The sequence below is a fragment of the Anoplolepis gracilipes genome, chromosome 17 (genome assembly GCF_047496725.1).
Source record: "Anoplolepis gracilipes chromosome 17, ASM4749672v1, whole genome shotgun sequence".
NCBI lineage: Eukaryota > Metazoa > Arthropoda > Insecta > Hymenoptera > Formicidae > Anoplolepis > Anoplolepis gracilipes.
Genome location: NC_132986.1, coordinates 5,992,948 through 6,017,011, shown reverse-complemented (window position 1 = coordinate 6,017,011; position 24,064 = coordinate 5,992,948). Strand labels below are relative to the sequence as shown.

General features: G+C 38.4%; 2 protein-coding genes across 7 annotated transcripts in view; one reads left to right on the top strand and one right to left on the bottom strand.

Moving 5' to 3' along the window:
* The window catches only part of Ptx1 (pituitary homeobox homolog Ptx1), a 31,569-nt gene extending 20,687 nt beyond the window's left edge, over positions 1-10,882 (bottom strand). Inside the window, exon 1 of one of the 3 annotated variants that reach the window (XM_072909405.1) lies at positions 8,889-10,882. In XM_072909405.1, coding sequence (XP_072765506.1) covers positions 8,889-9,204 — 316 coding nt within the window. In that variant the 5' untranslated portion in view covers positions 9,205-10,882. The remainder of the gene's footprint in view (positions 1-8,888) is intronic. The other 2 variants (XM_072909403.1, XM_072909404.1) reach the window with 2 other exon arrangements.
* Lolal (longitudinals lacking protein-like) overlaps positions 1-24,064 on the top strand; it is a 180,810-nt gene that overhangs the window by 37,760 nt on the left and 118,986 nt on the right. The gene's annotated exons all lie outside the window — the stretch shown is intronic.

Here is a 24,064-nt window from a genome sequence, read left to right as displayed (position 1 = left end):
ATTTAAATGCTCATTTGATGGATATATGTTCATCTTTCTTGTTTCGATAAAGATAATATATACCGATGGAATCTTCTATATAGCGCTGCTTGTATATTATTTCAAGATTAGAGTTAATCATATAATCTACCGTGATCTAACTAACACTACTCGAGCGATTAACTTATCGAGTAAAATTTATAGACTATAACTTCTCACGCTTTAGTATGTCACGAACAGATGTATGCGTTGGCAACAGTCGAATTTTCACTATACTTAATTTTTTTGAAAATGTTCTTTTTATATAATAAGTAGAATTATTCTGGTACTCAATAATTTTAGGTATATCAGATAAATTTGATATTTGATTTTTTTCTAAACTTGCGTAGATCAAATTTGATAATTTTTGGCTTATAATTTATCTTTGATATTTGTAAGAAAAAGAATTTCTGAGAAACAAAAAGTTTGAATTTTTCTGCGTGTAAATATATAAAATTATTAATTTTACGAAAATTTAAAAAATTTAAATTTTTTAAATTTCGAATTTACTGAATAATCGACTTGATTCGAAGCCAAAGACGAAAAATTCGAATTCGCTGAAACGACAGTACATTGCGAATATTTTCACGCTTATAATAATATATGTATATGAATATAAATAACAGTGCATAGAACGAGGCGCAATGATTTTCCATGATGTTCGTGGATACACTTTTCTCGCGTCTAACGCGCACGTTCCCACGAGATCCCCTGCGGAGTTCTCGGAGGCTTAAGATGTCGTATCGTTTGACGGTTGTGTGCTTGTCCGCCGGCGGCCACCATGGATTCGTGGCGAAGTTATCGCGGGTATGAGAGAGGATCCCGAGAGAAGGCGGAATGTGGCCCCGACACTCTCCACCCCGTCCTGTCAAACACGTTTGACACCCCGATCCCGTTCGCGCGCTCGAGCATTTCGTTCTTCGAAGAAAGAGATCATATATTGATCCCTCGACCTGAAAACGTCGAAACAATATGGACCTTTCTTTCCGTCCACGCAACCGAAGGCTACTTTGGACAAGTGTCAGAAATACCGCACGAGTTTCGGGTGTAAAACAAGTAGGAATAAGGTTTCGCTGTAAAGTGACAACTGTTAAACGGATGCAATTGAAAAGAATGCGAGCTTGAATTTGAGTGACCGGTAAGATTACGCTATCTAAAAAATTCTAAAAGATTCTTAATTTCATCGTTTTCGAGAAGACGAAAAGAGGTACCTTGGTAGATACTTTTTCACGCCAAGTGTCGCCTTGTATCTGTTCGCACGTGTTTTCACACAGAAAAAGAGGTCGAAAAAAAGAGGAACCCCAAGCGTGAAGAGAACAGAAAGGAACCGCGATGTTCGAACGGACAGAATAAAGAAACGCGAGAGTTAGGATGACGTTGGAGGTAGGGGAGGAGGGACGGTAACTAGAGGAATGACACGAGAGAGGGAGAGGCAGGTTGTAACTCACAAATTTATTACTTTTCCCTGTGTGCTTCGAGTTATTTTATGCCAAAGACAAACCGGGCCCGTCCTGCGAGAACGAGAGGGAAACGACGACGGGAACGAATATCTCAGCTGCGTCGTCGTGCGCGTTTTTACGCCCGCGGGATATATTAGTGGACCGCTAATCCGCACGGATTTTACGGGGCGGCTGTGCATGCGAGAGCGTCGTTGTCGTTGTCGTCGTCGTCGTCGTTGTTGTCGACGAAGACGACGGGCGACGGCGACGGCGACGGCGACGGCGACGGCGACGGCAAAGCCGCGCGCATCGTTTTCATCCTATTCCATTTAGCACCATCGACTCTCTCCCGATCCCATGACCTCGGCCATGTCCGAGTTTGCGCTCGGGCTAAGTCGTCTTGCGCCCTTTTGTCGATATCGCGATGTTACAGTGAACTCTCTGTCGGTCGACGTGCTATCGAAAACCTTCGGATAATCGACATGTTTTAGGATCCGCGTAAGATCGTTACAGTAACCTCTCCTTTTCCTTTATAAAATAGTAATAAAGTTATTATACATAACAATAGAGCGAAATAAGCGCATTTATGACATAATTTATTATTAATTAAACAACTTATGGAGAAAAATAATTACATATATATATATATATATATATATATAATCACTTTTTCAAGTTTGCGAAATTTGATTTTATTTCATAATAACTATATCGATGGTATATAGAAATTATTTAAAAATTATTAAGATTTAAGACAATTATACTTCAAATAATACACTGCGATTCAATCTAAATAATAATTCCTCTATAGCATATTTTTAATATATAAGAGAATATTATGAAAACATTTGATGTACAAAACTTTAACATGGTCAGTGTATATAATTGAAAATTAATATTTATCTGTAATACGCGAGTAAATAATGCAATTTCATTAATTTTTCGATATACGTGCAAGCATAATCCGGGCCGTGATAACTGTACACCGACGTTAAGCCGTGGAAACTATAAAAGCCGTGGATTATGATTTAGGCCACTGTAGTCCGATCTCCGATACAAAATTAACAACGTGCTGTTATTTCGACGCTGCTGCTTTCATCACCCGCAAGTTTTACTCGCATGGGGCAATAAAGCTCGCTTCAATATACACGACATCGATCAAGAGATATTTGGCGAATTGACATTCCGGTGCTATTAATTTATTGCCGTAATCAAACGAAAATATCTCCATTGCTAAAATTATTTACATTCTCCATTTGTATACATACAAATGAATATTACACATATCCATAAACAATTATAAAATCGAATAATTATAATAATGAGAATATCCTTTTTTTATAGATATTATCTCTTTTATAAATTGAGAATATAATATCACTTTTTTATAAGTGAAATTCAAGTATTATAAAGTTATTGAACATTGCTACTTGTTTTAATCTCTATCGTTCTATTCTTCTTTACGAATATAATAATATATAATATGTTGCATTGCGACGGGACAATTGTTTTTCAAAGACTTGATTATATTATTTAATGCTCGGCGATCATTGAGAAGACCATATGAGAAGATAATACGCAGATATGAATAAGTAACACGTGATACAAAAATTGTGCGTGTTTAGTGGGCTATAACGCGATATAATTCGATGACAAAGGGGATTACGAGGGTTGGCGAAATATGTGTATCACGCAGCTGCAAAGCACTTGAAAAGTCACACGAAAAATCGTTCTCTAATCAGAATTCTCTTATATTTCTATATTGAAAAATGCTAGTAAACTTAACACTCCAATTTTTACATGCTGCATAAAATAATTAAATTATAAGTTCAAGTAAAAATATCTCTTGCATTAAAAATTAATTCTTGGATTAAAGCTTTTCTGGAAGTAGATTAATTTTCTCAAATTTTTTTAACTAATTTATCTATCACATTTATATTTTTTTCTTACCATGTAAAGCGAGATACGAGTTTTTTTTTTTTTTTTTTTGACAGGCGCGTGTTTTCTTAAATTGGCGCGTTCTGAGAAAACCAAAATGTGTCACGTATAGAGGATAGCGTTTCTCGAATGACGGACGAGCGCAGCCGTGAGTTCAATAATTACTAAAGCGATCGTAAGAAGAGGAAACATCGGGGTTACGTCAGGGGTTGAGGTACGACGGCATGGTGAGAGCACCTGCGGACCCAGCAGCCTGTGTGCTTTGGCGAGAGAAAGTCCTAGTCTGCCGCTGGGTCTCCGCCCCTAATCTCCTAATCCTTAGCTTCCTTAGGAAGTCGTTTATTAGTCAACCGCAACCGGGCGCTATGCGTCACCGGAGCAAAGTATTTTGTGTCCGGAGTCTTAAAATCGCTCTATGCCTATAAATACGTACACTCGTGTGGCGCGTCACGCCGGTGAACATCGTTACACAAAATCTATTGTTGGAAGATATCAAAAAAGAAATGCAAATACAGATTTTAATAAACTCTAATTTTCTCTTTAGTATAGCTTTCTATAATAACAAGTTTTAATATTTATTTTTAATGTTAACTATAACATAAAAATATTATCACTTTTGATGATATTAGCGATTTTTGTCATATTTTAAATTGCTTAATTATATAGAGTGTCCGAAAGAGATTATCTTATTATTAAAGTATTTTGTTTAATGTGGAAATTTTTATTTCTTTTTGATAGAGAAAATCGTGAGAAAAAATATAATTGATTAGTTTGTTTGTGTAACGTGAAAATGTCAGTGTCCACAGCTCTGCGGATAGGATTCATTAGCGCTTGTCAAGCAATTTGTGTAATTTCATTTTGACGCGAGGGAAGCACATGGAACCGATAAGTAACCGGAGAACGGGTGGCTCCTTCGTATACTTTGAGGGCGTGACGAAGATATTTCGAAAAATTTTACAGATTGAAAGGTTTCAGCGGGTTCAGACTGCCTGGCGCTTTGAAAATTCGAAGGTCAGAATTCGAGAAGGCGTCAAGAACAGACGATCGGGGTATTGAATATCCCATTGCAATGGAAAATTATGACGTGACATGTTTTTCCTTTCTACACAAGATTCTCGAGAAAATTGAACCATATCATTTTTCTGTAAGATTTTTCTAACCTTTAAAGATAATTTAAATTTTTTTACAGTCATAATTTCATTGCAATTAAGAGCAAAATTTTAATAAAAATAAAATGGATATATATTTAATTTAAGAAATAAATAAATATCGAATTAAGTAAATTATGAATAAAAAGACATGATTACTAATAAAAAGAGTAAAGAACAATATAAAAATAATTTCTCGCTCCTAATTCGAAAATATAATGATAGCACTTGTTTTGACGATTGTGACATTTGTTATACATTTTGGTCATAGACCGATCGTTTGATTCTCACGTTTCGGCACGCCTAGAAATTTTCTTGATGAGAAAACCCTCGAGGATCTACCTATCCTAGCCGCCGACGGCGATTGGAACCTACTGTGAGTACACAAAACCTCGTTGTTGAGATAGACAGGGACCTGCTTTACCGCAGCAGCTGAGATAATGGGAAGGAAATCAGTTCATTTCTATGTTGATCCTACCAGTTTCGATCCCCGACGCTTAAAGGATCGCCACGATTGGCTGGTTGATCGAGAAATTCGAACCGTAGCATCAGGCTCATCGAAAGACTTGATCGTGTCCGTCGATCGTGAATGATAAAAAATGCACAATTGGGTGAAATGTGAAAAGGTATCACCCATTAATTGTTCGATTAACTATATAGGTCAAAGTTACAACGTATGTTAAATTATAATAAAAAATTATAATATATTGCTACTAGTAATAAAAATTGTTTAAATACATAGATAATTCTAAAACTAATCATAATTATTTACAAGTATATAACTAGTAATTACAAGTAAAAATATGCTATATACAAAATATATATTTTATACTTGTAAAGATATTTGCACAATAGATCGATTATTATCGTTATCGAGTTTTTAAATACAAGCCCGCACAAATGTTTTTCAATAAAACAATTTTAACAAATGTGATACTTTGCTCCTTGCACGAATGCTTTTGTTACGTTCAGAAATTGAAAAGTTTCCGAGATTGTTGCACAACAAAGTTTATTTCACACGCGGAAATCTGAATTCTGCGGTCCAATTTTCCGTCTAAACGCCTATAAGTTTGCGGCGAGGAGACTTTTGCAGGCATATTCTCCAGGGAGGTTAGAGGCTAGCCGAGCAATTTGTCAACACCATTAGCTCGGGAGAGGGGTAACCAAGGGTTGACTTTGGCGCATCTGCTAGTCCGATTGCAAGACCGCGCGATAATAAAAGGGTAGTTAATGACTAACAGGGGCCGTGTGTGTATGTGTGCGTAGATCAGAGTAGACCGTATGCCGTTCTGTTGACAAAATATTGCCTACTGTCAAGGCAAGTAAGAGGAGTATACGGCAGATTTTCCGCGACGTGCGAGATTCTTCTCACTGTGTATTTCGTCCGTAATCTCGGTCTGATCGTTCAACTGGACGTCGCTATTTCTGCGTCATCGTTTTCATTAGAGGGCGACGTTGCTTTTATCGCGGTCGACGCTGGCATTAATTTCCATCGACGTGCCGGTATTAATAGAGCTCGCGTAATCCCGCCGCGATATTAATGACAATAATATGTGGGGTAGCGGTCCCGATAGAAATTTTAATTCGCCCGTGGCCGCTCCGGATTTATCACTGTCGTACTTGTTGACCGATCAAGCGCGATGACAAATAATGTGCAACGCGAAAGTGAGCCGAAACCGGATCATGACAGAATAGTTAAATGAAAAATTATCGAGAATGCACGGGGAGCGTGAGTAGTCTCTATAATCGTAAGGATTTAACGTAAATTTGCACATCAAATTTTGCTTTTCGAAAGAAATTCATGAGCGACGATAAAACCATAAGATTTTTAGTATAATTCATCCGCGGGGGATCTACGTTATTTGCATATGCAGATCGACTCAGTCACAGTTTACCGTCGGGAAAGAACAAACGCGGGAGTAAATTCAATGTATTTGCGAGAAGAATGAAATTCGTAAGGATACCTTGCGATTCTAAGTGATGAGAGTGGTCGGCTTCGGATCTAGGACTGAAACTGAAAGGGGGATAGGTAGGATGCCATTGGAATAAGATCGGGTTTAGCCGCAGTGTCGGGTTCGAGCCCTGGATAAGTCTGCCTTATCCCGATAAGCCGGTGAGTTAATGAATCACAAAACAGGTGGTAGCGCTGCCACTAGAGAGAATCGTCTTCATCGTCTTCGACGATCGCCGTATGTGTTGGATACTCGCATGAATTCGTATGTCGTCAAACAATATTACTTTACCATGAACAAGAAATGTTATGAAAGTCGACTTTGAGATACGTCTATTCTAAACATTTTCCTCAACATTTTCGATCGACGTTTTGTATCGTGAAGAATACTGAGCATTTCTACGTGATCTTATAAATGTGTAAAATTTATATTTGTATTTTAAACAAAGTTTTTGTTAAGAATATTGTAAGGAGAAAAAGAAAGTATATGAGAAAGAGCAATGACAGAAAATAACTTCAAATAATTTAAATAATAAATTTGATAATATATGTATGTGAGATAGAGTATATAATATTTATGGATTCTAAGAAGATTAAACAAGTAAACTTTTTTTATAATGATAAATAGTTTTTAAATTATTAATCTTTACCACAAAAAGATACATATATTATGTAGTCCATAAAAATGCGAATATCGAGTTTCTAAATTTTAAGCGGTGGTGCGCTGTCACTTCAGCATCTAATAAGTTTTATCCAAAGTTTTATCTCATATCTCTCTCTTTTTCTCTCTTTCTCTCACGGCTGGAATAATACAACCGGAACAGTGCTTATCAAAGCTGTTCCTACTAAAATTTTATCTCTGTTCGTCTAGTACTTGACAGAGAATGAACGCCATTAGTCAGATAAAAGTCTTTTCTATTATAATTGAAAAAATAAGATAAATATAATCAAGATAAATATAAAGTCGTACGAGTCTGTCTATTAATTTATTACTTTAATTTATTAAATATGTAATGTGAAGTATTTGCTTTATTAAGTATGTAATTATGTGTTTATCAAACAACCGTCTATTGTTTAAAAGAATTTTGCATGCACATGATGTATGTACAATAACTTACTTAAAAATGAATCCTAATAAACATAACATTTATTTGATTTCAATGTTTCCTCTTGCAAGATTGACAGTATTTGCGATGAACGCATTGGATTATAGATCGTTCGATAAGAGCGCAATGACGGAGGCGTAATATATTAAATTTTGCTTTCTTATCGAGGTTTATCGGCGAGCTGGCATGTAATTAAATATTTTGGATCGTGCGTCACGTCGCGATTCATCGTATTAATTTATACCGATTAAATCGGTTCTTTTTTTTTTTTTTCTTTTTCGTCGAATTATTTCATCGACCCTGATTGTTTACGCGTCGCGTGTTTATTTGTTTGTCGCGGCATCCGTCGTAAACGGCGGCGAATAAAGAAAATTTCCTACTTTTGTGCAATGTCACACACATCAATCTTGTTTCGCAAGCGAGATGTCTGTGATACGAGGTTTTCGGCGGTGATGCACGATAATACGAACTCGACGCGATTTTTGCGTTCGATGCAACGTCAGGAAAAATGTCAGATACTTATCGCGCGACAAAGAGATGAGGATCGATAATATCGCCAACAAAAAAATCAAACGACAAGCCAACTACAAGCGATTACATCGCGATAACGCGCGATTCGGCGACAATGTGGAAGAAGCAAATCTCATATCTCGTCGGAATCGATACATAAAGGAACACATCGATTGTAATTACGAACTCGTTCGCGAAGCCACTTTACCGTGACATTATCGCGCTTAATCCTTTAATCACTATCTCAAAGAACGGAACTCGATTCATTGCACGTCATGCATTTTGTGTAGTGACATTTCCGATCATAATACATTAAATCTTGATATATTTATATAGACGTGTATTACAGTGCCAGATATGAAAAATCGCATAATCTTACGTAGTTATTATTTAAAAAAACTGTTATAAAATTATTTCTCAATGCTTTATAAATACATATTTTAAAGTAAATCGGCTATCGAACAAAGCGATACTAATAAGATTATTTTTTGTACAAATCTAGTCGAGCCAATGTTTACCAAAGTGATAAGTTTTTATTTTATCTCACAATAATGAAATCTGATAATTTAGAAGCTATATTAGTTACTATGAATAATGCGCATGTTTACAATAGTAGATAGACATTAATTCTCGTAAAAATATTGAATGCCATGTTTGTTCATGAAAGCATTTGATGACATACGGCCTGTATAAAATAAATCACTGATGGCACGGCCGCTAAGCCCGTCGCGTCACGATCGTAGAGTGCCGGTTGTCTTTAGTATTGTGAACGACTCACCACGTTTAAGTTTCTCCAATGGCTCGTGGTGCAGCTGGTGGCTGGAATTGTGCAGCATCGACGTGTCGTGATGCGAGTTACCGTGAAGATCGTGATGGTGCATCGCGCCCTGAAGATGATCGCCGTGTAGGCTAGCCATCGAGGCAGTTGCCGCGACCGCGTGCTGGTGATGCTGCACCGAGAGGCCGCTCGTCGGCCCGATTACGAGATCCTGAAGACATAGATCCGCGTTGCCGCCGCCACCGCCGCCGCCACCGCCACCGCCGCCGCCCCCGGCGAGTTCGAGGCTCCCCCCGGCCCCGCCGCCCCGGTCCATACTGTAGAAGGTTAACGTCGTGTTGACTGTTCCTTACAACTTGATGACACGATCAATCTGGCCCGCGAGAGGCCGCGAATTAACGCCGGTTTGCACGCCTCCTTTTAAGGACACATTCAAGCGTTACCCCTGTCTCGTAGATCGGATCGTATTGCCAGCGAAAATCTGAGTGTGATCGTTCTTTAAACACAGTAATTATTTGAAAACATCAGATTTGTTTTTTCTAAAGAGAAAACAAAGTTTCGTTATACTAAGCTCTGTCAAAGTCTCCGTCGGCCGGAAATCCAAAGCGCAGGTGTTTGTCAACGAGGTCGATGAAGTTTTTCGATATAAATTTGCAAGGAAACCTACGTTTATGTGGTTTATGCGATCTTTCAAGAGATGGTTACAGTATATCGTCACTCTTCCGTTCTTCTTCGCGTTAAGGTTTTTTTAATAAAGATGTATTCACGGTATTACGCACCGTCAGCATCCGAGATTGACGAAAAATACGTAGAGTATTACACGTCAAAACTTCGAAAAGCAGTTCGAGACGCGTGGATAACGCACGCGTTGAAGGACTGATAAATGAGATAACTGCGTGTTCGTCGCGTTACGTAAGAAAAAAGTGAAGAGTTGTAAATTTCGCCATTCAAGTAGGTTAAACTATCTGCGCTATCATTCTCACAGATGACATCTTCCAATGAAATCTTTCACTTCTTTTTAACTCTTCTATTTTTTTTTTTTTTATCTTTTCTCTCTATTTTTCTCTCACTTTGATACAAATTATCACTACAAACATTCTCGATGTTCGCAAATTGATGCTTTTACATTTTTCGCGTGAATTCTTCAACAAAATGTTCGTAAAGCAAGTTCGCTCACGACTCGAAGTTACTACGATTTGAAAGATGTAATGAAAATTTCATTCAGTATCCTTAACACTAATACGATCACCACTTTTGCTAATAGCTCTTGAAGAAAGCTCGTTCACCAAGAACAAATCTATCGTCACCGATCAAAGTCACATCGATAATTGAACGCTCGCGACAAACGAATGCGACACCTTCGATATCACGAGCTATACTATCCACTTTGGGTTCCTGATATCTCGTCGTCCACTGTTCGACTCCACTGCGTAGTCTTACACGCGATTTGGCGCGTGACACGCGGACGACGGGGTCTTCTCCCCGCGACCGTCGTCGGATGCCGCGGCCGCGGCCGCGGACAACGACGTTGACGCTGCCGTGGTCGTTGTCGGCACGAGCGTGGAGCGTGTCGATGATGATGTCCGCGCGACACTCGTCACTATTCGCAACCTCCGCCCTTAACGTACGTCAGAGAGGAGAAGCGCGGCGCGGGAGATGGCGATGGAGGAAAATATAAGAAGGCGGCGGCGGTGCCGCCGGTCGCAGCGGTGTATCCCGATTTTCCTGCCGGTGGATGGAACGCGGCGTAGTGGCTACCGCGGCGTAAGTCGGTTGGTAGGTGGGTCTGCCAGGCTTAGCCGGTTGAGCCTTTCGGACTGCCTGCCGGCTTAAGTCTCTAAGTCGGTAAGCCAAGCGGATCTAGTGGTCTTGGCTGGTGCACTGGCTGCCTGCTAGCTTGCCTGCCTGGCTGCCTGCCTGGTTGCCTGCCTGCCTTCCTTGCTTGCCGGGCGGCCTGCCTGACTGTCTGACTGCGTCTCTCCCTCCGGCTCGCTCGCTCTTACTCCCCTCCATCCGCTTCTTCTCTCTTGGCCGCCGCATCCGCGGAGCGAACTCCCCACCCTAGAACGTCTCGCTCACTCTCCGATACCCCTCGCCCTCTATCTCCCCTTTGGACGATCTCTCACGCTTGTGCTCGCGCCGCCGGCGCCGCTTTTGCTCCTTTTCTCTCTCGCACGGATCACCTAGCCGTGTCCTTTTCTCTCTCTTTACCGTTCATCCGCGAGTCATGTCCGCTCGTTCCCGCGATCGTATATGCGCCGTCCTTGTCCACGTAACGTAGGTTCTCACCCACTAGCTCGCGATCTCTTACCTCGCACTCTTCTCCCCGCTCCCTCCTGCCAATCTTTTCACAACGTCTTTCTTTCACGCAGCATCTCTTCTTCTAGAATTACTCCCGTCTGCCCGTCTCTTCGCATCCCTTCGTTCTCGGTGCGATCTCTACCGCCGAATTTCTATCTCGTATCTAGACTGTAGCAACGGCACGATTTGCCTGCCGGTGCAACTAGAATCTTGTCTGTATCATTCGTTCCCTCGTCTCTTTCTCTTCCTCGTTCTCGATCACTTTGTATTTTATACGCTGCCGCGATCTTTCGCGTCTCTCTTCGCGGGATAGTCAGCCAAGGCGGTCGTACGCCGGTTAACGCTCGGTATCACTGTTGCGCACCCCTTGTGGTCCATCCCTACCTTCGGACTCCAACCCCACCTTTGACCCCGCGTCATCTCTCCTACAGTGGCGACAGTGGTCGGTGGTCGGCGTGCTTGCCCCTTCGGACGAACGCATACGCACACGTGCTTTTCTCTCTTCCCTTCTCTTGAATTAGTGGTGGCGATCTTGCGGATCTTACCGTACTACGACGATTATTGTTTGTTGTTTCTCGCACCCGACCTCGTACCGCCTTGACCACGAAAGATCGCGATTCGTTGCTCCTTTCAAATATACTATATGTATACATATTTTTGTTTATTTATCTGAAAACTTTCACTTGCAAATAAAAGAATAGATAGGAGAACAGTTTAAATATCTTTATGCAATTGTGAAAAGTGGATCTTGTCGCTATTTCTTTGCATGATTTTTAGAAGAAAAGAACACGGAAAGAAAGAAAAGAAAAATATTACAGATATTCTAAATCTTTTTAAGAAACTCTGTCCACAATTATGATTTATAATACTAAAAAATGTCACATTTCTGATAGCGATCGCAAGTAGTTGCAAGTAATATATGTATATAATTAATTAATTGATAAGTGTTGCTCTTTTGTAGATTGCTATAGTTTCGGTATTGCTATTGATTCGGTAACTTTATGTTTTGCGTTTTATGAATTTGTCTGACATTAAAGTCGTACTTAAAATCAGGATGTTGATACTAAGTTCTTATCGCTCGATTTATCAGTCAGAGCAAATATCGGGTTGTGACATCTGCAATCGTTTATATTGGGCATATTATTCGATTATAAAAGGTATGACACGATCACAATAATGCTTCGAGTTTACATGCACGCGTGCGCGAGATCTTGAGAAGAAACAAATTCCGGCTATCTAATCTACTGTCAAATGTTACGATTGATATTCACGCGCGATTAGTTTGAAAAAATTTAAAGAATTTTTTATATCATTTTATATATATATATATATATACATATTTCGACAATTCAACGATTTCTTAGCCTAAGAAAAAATGCATTTTCAATGGATCAAGGATGGTTTATCTCGAAAATAATCTTGGATACAACAGACAACATGTATGTCTAAGGACATACATTCATTTTTCTTCGTTATTCAAATATTATAAAGTTGAACAGATAAATCTTTTAAGAGCTGCGTTGATTTGTTAATATAGCATTTGGTCTGAACTTTATACGTCTGAAATTTGCAAGACGAAGGAAAAGACAAATACAAGATCAGCTGTGAACGATAACTCATTCCTAACTTTTAAATCCATCCAATTAAAATAGTTTCGAATTGCAAATTGGAGACTCATTGTCAATCACATAATTCTCTATTTATTATATAATATCGATAATTGCAATAACCAACTACTGCTTATTTCTACTTGAAATGACTTGTTTTTATCATGAAGGGGAACAAGATTTGGAAAGGGTCAGAGACGAAGTGGGCCGTGCGTGATCCTCGTAAGAGAATCGTCGTCGGCAAAGGAAAGCCGAGGACGTCGTGACTGGCGTCAAGAAGTTGTCACGCAACGAATGGTGCGGGGGAGGAAGAGGGGGGGGGGGAAGAGGGAGGTAGCGTCTTCCGAGAGTGTGTGCGAAAGAGAGCGACGGATGTAGGGAAAATGGTAAAGAAAACGGAAAGAGATGGAGAATGGCCATCGGTGGGTATGATGGGTAAACGGGTGAGGAGGGACGCGGTTGTAAAGCACTCGATGGTGGAGAACGCGACGGCGACGGGCGCGCGGAAAACGAAGAGAGCGCGATACGAAAACGGGGGTTGTAGCGGCAGTACATACGTCAAGCTAGGAACAGAGAGCGCCATCCCGGGGATCCCCTAACGCCTCGGGGAAAGTAGAAGAGACAAATGACAAGATGGCCACGCCTACCACACTGGCTGCATGGGCGTTATTTGCCAGTGTGTGTGTGTGACTTCCCAGAGTTCAGAGCTAGAGTGGGAGCACCAACATCGACGCGACTCAGCAACGATCTGGTGGGACGAACGAGAGAGAAAGAGAGAGAGAGAGAGAGAGAGAGAGAGAGAGAGAAAGAGAAAGAGAGAGGAAGGGAAAGAGAGAAAACTAGAGTGAGAGAGCGGATTATGTACAAGGTGGACGAGGGGTAAGATGTGTTCGCCAGGGTATCTCCTGATTTTTGAAGTGGTCGACCAAGTTATATGGACAACGTACGGTGAGTACGATGTCGTTCGCGACATTGGAGAGAAAAAGTTAGAGAAACTACTCTACTTGGGTAAATTAAAGTCTAAAATGATCGGAAAGAAGTAGACACTGGTTCGGGACGAAATATGGCAAGTTATAACATGAGAGAAACAATTTATGTCTTTTATCCTGTTGCGATTGACGATCAACATCGAGTGTCTTATTGTTAGAGATATTGGCATTCATCAGAGATATAACTGATATTAACTTTAATGTATAAAGTATACAAAAATAGGACTTTACGACGCGCCGTTTCTGTCGCTACACGACAGAGATGATCGGGGCGAGAGAATCGGGCATTTGTATTGTACGTCCGGTCGTAATTATTGTAATTCGATAATAATTGAAGGATTACGGATTATCTCTGTATATAGAAGAGCTACGCGCGGCACGGCTTTGCGGCTGGCCTCAATGCCGTGGCTGTCGCGCACGATTGCATCGACTATTTCACTATCGGTCTCTCTCGATCGACGTTCAACCCTGACTGCGATTCGACAATCGGCCCATTCTATCGATGGTTCAACTTTGTGTAACGACACATGTCAGCGTTATTTTTTTCTTTATCTTGAAACCGACGAACGCATATATGAGGTGTTCACATTGGAAAATTAGTTAGAAAAGTTATCCTTTAAAATGTAGACAATTATATAATAATTATCCGTTATATTTAAGGACAAATATCTGCGATTTTGAGTTTTATTCATTTTGCAAGAACAAATATAACAAACGTAAGCGTAGTAATTAATAAATATTTAATATTAATTATATACAGTGAGAATAAGCCTTGATGAGATTTTTGCAAAAGCACAAATAATTTAGCATGTCATCTATATGAGAAAGATTTTTAATCAAATTTAAAATTACGAGAAATATTAACGATTTGGATTCCATGTGTATTCTAAGTAGTAAACTTTTCTTATTAATATATCATAAAAATATTAATTATTTTGTATATGTATATGAAATTAAAATTGCAAAATCAAATGTTAGATTTCGTCTTCATATTAGTCTCCATAAATCTTTTCGTATCTTTTGGTCGGTTTTACAAGCCGCCAGAAATAGAGTCATATTACCTAATTAACACTCGTAATTGGAATTACTACTCCGCGTCATACCTGAGAATATTATTTACACTTGTCATTTGCTCGATATCGGCGACAACCATAAACTAAGTTATTGCTGAGATGCCATAAAAGGATAAGATAGACATTTATCAGCTACGAGCGGTCGGTTGTTTCGTTTTAACGACGAGAACTTGACTCGTGAGCGCGCATTCAACGTTAAATATTATTCGCGGAGATGATTATTTCGCAACACGATGCAAAAATATGTAAAATATGCAATTGTCATACGCGAGAACAAGTTCGGAAGCAGATCGGTTAATCGATAAAAATAATTGTATATTATACATACACAACACACACACACACATACATACACACTTGCTTTATAAAACCTAATTATACCAAAATATTTCATACAACGCATAGCTTGATAATATTATTTCAATACAAAAAAAGTTAATATACATATGTCTATTCATTTCATGATGCAAAGAGCTATACATTTTCTTTAATTAATAATCGTTTTTTTCGTAAAATATGTTAATGTAATGTTTTATTAAAGTTTTATCTATTTTCTTTACTCACAGCGACTTGATCAGTAGGAGGATAATTTTTTTGTATAAGTATATTCTCAGGAAACACCCACTTGACTTTCGATATGAAATATTAGGTGATTACTTTTCGCATTGATAGATTGATTTTAACATACTTGAATTGGTATTAAAATAAAATCGATAATCGATTTAAAATATCTTAATATATTTTTTCATAATATTTCTTATGGTTTTTTTAATTAATTTATGCGCAAGATGTCCTAATTAGGAATTCTTCGATATTTAATCGATTTTTAAAAATCAATCTTTTAAATTAATTTTTTTTCATCAAATCTACTTTTTGTAGAGTTATTATTAATCGACGCAACAGTAATCTCTAATTCTTTTTGATTTTATACGATTGAAAATTGTTGCATTAAACTTCTTAATTCAAACACGTCTTATATTTTAAAGTGGATTCACTCTCGTTTTATACATTTTACAGACGGAAAGATGAAGGTCGAGGAATTTCATCTCAGTTTATTCGAAATATATCGACAAGATAGGCGGGATAAGTCGGTTCGGTGCGGCCGCCGGCATCGTAAAGGATCTACCGGCGGCACGAAACGTTTCTATGACCGCAAGAGAGCAGATCAATTGCCGCCACCGCCAACGTGACTAGCTCGTGTTTTATTAGCGATAGTAAAACATGCCCATGGCGCAAACAATCGATACTCGGCACGGAATATCGTTTTCGAGATTCATATCTAACTCCGCGATAACGCCCTCCTTTGTGCCTGCATTCGCCTTCTTTGTCGCCGAATTTTAACAAAGAGACCTCGAAGGAGGCAAAGAGCTCACATTCTTCCGCATTTCTCCATCCTTCCTTATCGTTATTCTCAGAACGATATACATCTCATGACACTATTGCGGGTAATCAATTTACCGATTAACGAATTTTATCCGTTTTGAGATTGTTGAGCAAATATTGTTCAAGGTTAACCCGCCAGATACATTTGCATGAAAATTTATTTTTTCTTTATATCACTGATTTTTAAAAAACTATCATGTCTTACAGTTATATTGTGTCATTTCCAAAATATATAAACACACACATATATTTTAGAAACATATTATAAAGTTTCAGATTTAAAAAAAAAATTTTGTTTTAATTTTCGATAAATTCGTTTGATAAGCTTAAACTAAATCTTTCTATAATTAAACTATCAAAGCATATTAATAACTTTTTAATTAATAAATGCCTTTCTATAATTAAGTTAATAAAGTTTTCTGAATGCAAATAAATAAACCTTATAAAGAAATAAAATTCTCTTTATGGAAAGAAGTATCTGTGAAAGTTTTACCGATTCAATTTAAATACAGTATTGGCTGTTGTTTTCGTAATTTCGGAAAATTCAACGTTTTATAGAAAGATACGCAACAATTTACAATATTCTCAATTGGTTTTTGTTCTTTATATCGGTTGGCCTGTACGATAAAAACGGCTAATCTATCTATCTCGACTGTAAAACACGTTCATCGGACGCGCCGAGAGTTTATCTGCGAGCAAAATCTTTTCACCGGTAATTCGAATAAATGTGATGAACAACATCCAGGTCGTTTCATAATAATTTAAAAATAATTTCGACTTCGATATCCAAAACGTCGAAGCACCTTTCGATGTTTCCATCAAGTATGAAGATAGTACGGGTACATCTTTACGCGCGCGTTGTCGCACATACGTCGAACCGTTCCGAGTTTATTCTTGTAAGAAAGAATCATATCGATTGCTGTCAAGAAAGGCCTTGGGGGGGGGGGGGAGTTGCTCTCTGTTTCGATTTCGTTTACTGTTGGTGCCAGCCGTTCTTTTGAATCCCTTCTCTCGACCGCTCGTGCGTTTTCCTTTTCCCCTCGATTCATCCTTGGCTCCCACTCCATACGGCCAAGCCGTTCGGTCGTTACAGCATGCCGTCTTTACAAATTTTATATCATTTTTATGAGGCATAAAGTCGTCGAGAAGCCGACCGAGAAGAGAAGAGAGAAAAAGAGAGTTAGAGTGCGAGAACGACGAAGGGGAAGTTCTCTCAGTCCAAATCATCCCTCTCGGTCCCTTACCACCCCCGTCAGTCGCTATAGTCACGTGGCTGGGCGGAGCGGTTTGCATCCCCTCGTGTTCGCTCGTCGGCGTGGGGTACGAAAGAGAAGGGAAAGCCGATGACCACAGGAGGGGATACTGCGCCGCGTTAGGGGTGGTGGTTGGTGAATTGTAGTTCGCCGGACGAACTGTATATTGAGAAACGCTTCGTGTCTTGTCTTGTTAAAAATTCGCTATCGCTAATACGCTTCTCTTTTTATTCGCAGAGCGAAATATAATTTCGAAAGAATGTTTTCGATTTTTTAATAGGATCAAATTTCCTGGCCGATAAATTACGTATTGTTGAAATGCATGTAAGTGAAAGAAGACGGTTTAAGATCAACGTAACGATAATGAATCATTAGAAATTAATTAATTGAAAGGGAATTATAACATGTGCTGCACACAATATGCACTGCTGGCCATTAAAATTGCAACTCATATTATATATGTACACATTTATACATGGTGTTGCAATTTTAATGGCCAGTAATAGATAAGATAATTTAAATTCATAATTCCTGAAACCGCATTACATTTCTACAAGTTATTTATTGGAAATATTTTACTCAAGACGTAAGAAATAGGACTGTTATTAAATGAATTAATTGAAAAGAAAATGCAACGGGGAATAATAAGTCACGATGCGACAAATCGATCGGCCCTTCGCGACTATGTCGCTTACCCCTATTATACGGCCTATTATACAGCGAGGATTACTCTCAGTTTAAGGTTAATCCTATTTAAGATGGACGGAAAGTAGGCGAAAACTTGGCTTCTTACTCGGTCAGCCTTCCGGTGATAGTACGGCTTAGCGGCATTAGAAGCGACGATCTCGTTAACGAGCTTTCAATGGAGCAAACGATTTCGCACGTGGATTCATTTCGCGCTTCTTTAAATACATAGCACAAGATTCGATTCTCAATCTTTTGACATCTCTATTGTCTGGCCTCGTGTTTCGATTTCCTTAAATTAACTCTACCTAAAAAGGAAATTATTTTTATTTTCCATTTACTTATATATTCTATTTGTAATTCATTACAACTATATTTAGATGATATGACGTAAAAAAAAAATTAAATTATCAAAAAGCGAAAGAGAGAAATATATATATATATATATATATAAAGTTAATTGTGCTTAAAATGCAGAATCTTCTACAGTTATTTGAAACATTTAAATACACTACTTTTATACTCTATTATTATTTTATCTTATTATCTTATTATCTTTATAAACTTTTATACTCTATATTTAAATAAGAAGAATATTGCAATATATTAATTTTTGATTTATATACCGATTTATATACTTATAGAATTATAATTAGATCCCATCACAATATAAAAGAGCATATGGAACGCAAAGATCTCTTTTCTCCGCGCTACATAAGTTCTCTTTGTTACTCTGAAATTCAACGCGCACATGTAAACGGCGTCACCCTTTTGCGTGTTTTGATAAATGAACCGCGAGCACCGTCATCCCCTTACCCGACCTCCTTCAGCTCCCTTGATTCCACTCCATCAATTTTCAATCACAAAGAAGTCTCTGCTCCGTCGCCGCCGCGGTTATCGCGGCTCCTTCTTTGGCCGGTATAGCTATCTACGTGTATATGTATATAGGTACTTCTTCTTCTATCTTCCTCTATATCCCTTTTTACACTCGTGGTTCACCTGTCTTAGCTCGCAAAAATCTTTTGCCACACAGGTATATTTTCCTATTTTTATCGCCTACGTGTCGAATTGGAATGCATAGAATGAATTCAATTTGCTATCTTTCAAGTCTTGAAAGAAATATTTAATTAAAAATAATGATAATTAATTTTTTTATTTTTATTGCGAGAAATTTAATATCGATTTTTATCGTTATATAAAAGTTGCAATTTTTTAAACTTTATATTTGATTTTTAATTATAAATATCGACATCATAGAGGTCAATATGCGCGACGAATTAGATAACAATTTAATGAAAGCAAAATAAGTGATTGTTTTAACGAACGCGATAAAAAATTATAGTCGCGATTATATTTCCGTGGGTCAATGCGTGCTGCATAGGATTATGTGGATAAAGAGAGGCGTGTAAGATAAGCAAGGGTTTTTTCCTTTTTTTATTATTGGCAAAACTCGACTCTCTCGTGCGTGACTAATCCTAATGAAAGCGGACAGCACGCATTGGTTGTGTTTAAACGCCAATGGAGATAATAAATGTACTCTGATGGCAAACATTAACGATCGTACGAATTATATATCTCCTTGCGCGCCGATGGTTCAACTATCTTCCTATTATTAATATCTCGTAGATAGAAAATAACTGATCAAATACCATTTTACAGAAATAAAAAGTTTGAAATACAATATTGACAGCATCAATTAAACTATTATTATATAATATATTTTTATTATTATATATTGTAATAATTACATGTATGGCGTTTTCTAATGTATAATTATAAAATTAGTAGAAACGTGATGGCATTTTTTTCATGATTACCAGAAATAGATAAATAAATAGAAAAATGAGAATTATTGATTCCAGCATTGCAAGTTGTTACGTATTTATTTTCTTTTATTTCGCATTTACCTTCTGATTAATTTTACTCGAGATATGTTAAGAGATATTTTTTTTATTTGGTGATTTTTGCTCGCGACATTGAAAAATGTGATTGAATCTAAAAATCATTACATTTCTTACTACTCTGTTGTACCTCGTTCCGACCCGTACCCAGCTTCAAGTTTGCGAAATAACATCGAGCACCACCGAAATCAAAGAAATCTTCCATAATCCAGCCGGTAGTCTTCTCCGCAGTCCTCCGGACGACCCGTCAGGCCGCAAAATATACTTGAAATTACGATCTATCCAGTCGGAGGGACGCTTTTCTTGCCCTCGATTCGGTCTCGAGAAGAAGCGAGAGGAAGAGTCCCTGGTCCTACTCGAAATTACTCAACGCGTGAGTGTATGAGTTGTATCATGTGCGTCGATATCACGCACACGTAACCACCCGCATGTTCGCAGTTGCGTCGATATTCACGCACACACATCTGCACCTACCGCCCTGGTATATCGGTCTCGCACACGCGCGGCCAGAGACTCTCGCTTGGCGGGGAGCGCAGATAAAGCCGAAGAAAGAGAGGAAGAGAGAGAGAGAGAGAGAGTGTATGTCTACCCCGCAGTTCCCTTCGTTCTCCGCACTCCGGAACAACGTCGACGACCAATGGAATCGCGCATCCGGGGCGGTGCCTTTGGTGTCGACCAACATGGCAGCTCTTCATCTTGCTCGCCCGCCGGCGGACACAGTGCGGAGGAAGATCCACTTCGTACGTCTCTCGTCGATACATCCGTCTCCACCTATTGTTCCTCGCACGTTTCATTGTCGCGGCGTCTCCGCTCTCGCCGGCCAGCCGCCAGAAATTTCACGATGCAGTGACCCACGTAATTCGGACCGGATAGAGATACGTCTATAGCATTGTTTTCAGTAAACGCCAGGTAAAGGGCAGCTCCACGTCGTCGGACGCTGGACGTGAGGTGAAGTGCAAGCGACAGGTGAAGCGACTACCACGACACAATTGCATCATTCTTAATTTACAGCTCACCGTTTGCGAGGGATATCACAAAGTGTTCGATATCTACTTGGAATCCAACTTGAAATTCATTCTTGTCGTATGATATTTTCACGCTTGAGTAATTCTTCTTGGACGTGTCTCTCTCTCTCTCTCTCTCTCTCTCTCTCTCTCTCTCTCTCTCTCTCTCTCTCTCTCTCTCTCTGACGTGATTAATTTAATTAACTATTAAAACTTGTATTTCCAGAAACTGTTGAATGAATTTGTCTTTGAGAGAAATCTGATGTAATAGCAAATGTAAAAGACAAGTATGTGTTTTTTTATACAAATTTTAAATGAAAATTATTCCAAAATTAAAAGGTCGAAGTGATTTAATTTTGAAAATATATATTTCTCTAAAATGCGCAAAATTGATATTAAAAATAAATATACGTAAAGATTTGCAATCTAGACATCGCATTGTCCGTCGCTTACATAACGATTACGCAATTAAGATCTGATATTATGATTTAATTTAAAAATATACATTTAGCGTTGTGAAATTAAAAGTCATGGTACTTGAAGCGCTTACAATTATTGCGAATGATTAATAAATAATATTTCTTTATTTTATTAATATTTCTTTGCCTCTCGTGTCTCAGACTTTTATATCGTTTTACGATCTATTCGAGGGCTTGGAAAATATTTCTTCTCCAAATCTGAATGCGAGAATTCACAAACAAGTGTTTTTTATAGGGGGAACGTATCAATAATATATCATTACAGGATTTTAGGCGATTTTGGAAACGGAGTTTTGGCGTGAACCACGCAGCTAATCTCTCATGTAGATAATAATGACTGGAAAAGCATTGTGTATGTCTACCCGTGGAAAATTCATTTGGCCTGAAGCTCCGCATAACTTATAATGGCTTAGGTGATATCGCAAATTATTTTCCCACCGTGGCCCGGATTAAGCAGTGCCTGCCTAAAATAATTATCCCCGTCCTATCTGTTCCAATGATAATGTTCCTATAAATATCTTAAAAGCTAAGAGCTCGCGTTTGAAATTTCCGATCCAGGCAATTGTCCTGTTGCATAATCAGAGTTAACTTTTAATACAGACAAACATGATTATATTTACTTAGGGTCAAGAATTTTTGCTCGTTTTTTAAACATTATATACATCTTAATATTAATCAAATAGAAGAACAATTCTTGTAAACGCGAAATTTATTAAATACCATGTGCTTTAGGTGATGTAAGGCAGAAATTTTTTAAAAGTGATACAGGCATACATTTAATGCAATTATAAATATTTTTATCTAATACAAATAATGGTTTAAAATTTAAAATATTGCTTAAAGTAATAGATTTTTTACGAGATATTTTTCACCAAATAAAAAAAACTACATACTCTCTGATTAATTCCAAGATTAAGATGCGACGTTTTTTTGGAACGCTGCGTCGTACGCGACCGCATGCATCGCTCGCGCGACGCAAGTATGTTGTATGTATATGTTCAAGGACTGGCATAAAGATAAGTTCTTTCCACGAAGATAGTAGGAACAAAGATTGTAAGAAGGTGTGAAACGAGCCACGTGTTCTACCACGCGCTCATATATCACGACTCTTTCTATTCTCTTTCTCCGTCGCTCGCCCGTTTCTTTTTTCTTCTTCTCCTTGCATCTCTCTGTCATTCCGATGCTGCAAGGGTGGCGGTAGTCTATGAATATTCTCGTTCGCCCCGGCAATGAAATGATGAACGACACCCCCGTTTGCCGTCACCCTGCCTCGCGCAACCCGCGCCTTTTGCCGGCGGTTTCCTACCGAAAAGAAGAGCCTCACGCTCGGTTTCCTCCCGCGGTTCCTTCATGCGAACCGTACCATCGGTTCCTTAAACTTCCGCGCGAGCGTCGGAACTACCCTCGGTCTCATTTATCAAAATCAACCCGTCGCTATTATTGGCAACTGACGTAATTGCTCGAAGACGTTACGCGTTCGACGGAACCGTTAAGACCTATTTAGATGGTCTACTTAGGCAGTTTCTAAGATCGTTACAACATATTCTATCATTCCAAAAATGTTCTATTAAAGAGAATAATTTCTTTTGGCAGTTTTGAATTGAGAAAACTTTTTATTTAGATTTAATATCGTGCGTTAAAAAATGATTAAAAAACTGACGATAGAATTATTTATAATTCATGCTTTTATACATCTGGATAATTATTAATAAAGCCTCTTTGGCCTCCTTTAATTTTGGGATTTAAGGTAAAATAACTTGATTTTTCGAGAGAAATCGTTGAGATGTAATAAATGTTACAGCCAAGAAAATTTCCCATTCTAATTTTACAGGCAGTAAAAAAAAAATCATTGCTTAATGAAGAATTGGAACGGATCGTGCTCCGTAATCGCGCTTTCATAATCAACATATTCTATCGTTCCAAAAACGTTCTATTAAAGGGAATAATTTCTTTTGGCAGTTTTGAATTGAGAAAACTTTTTATTTAGATTTAATATCGTGCGTTAAAAATGATTAAAAAACTGACGATAGGATTATTTATAATTCATGCATTTATACATTTGGATAATTATTAATAAAGCCTCTTTGGCCTCCTTTAATTTTGGGATTTAAGGTAAGATAATTTGATTTTTCGAGAGAAATTGTTGAGATAAATGTTACAGCCAAGAAAATTTCCCATTCTAATTCTACAGGCAGTAAAAAAAAATCATTGCTTAATGAAGAATTGAAACGGATCGTGCTCCGTAATCGCGCTTTCGTAATCGCACAGTGTAATTGTCACCTGGCTGACTTTTATTTTCGCCGCTACGTCAAACTCGTGCCGGTACATTTGACGACGTGGCGCGCGCGATTTGCCGCGAGTCGGACAAAACGCGGCGACTCGTCTCGCCGATGATTGACTGCTCATAAAACCTTATCATCTGTTGTTCGGCGCGAGCAAACGGACCGCTCCCGACGACGCTATCGTTTCTTATAGTTTTACGTAAATACGAGAAACGATTAA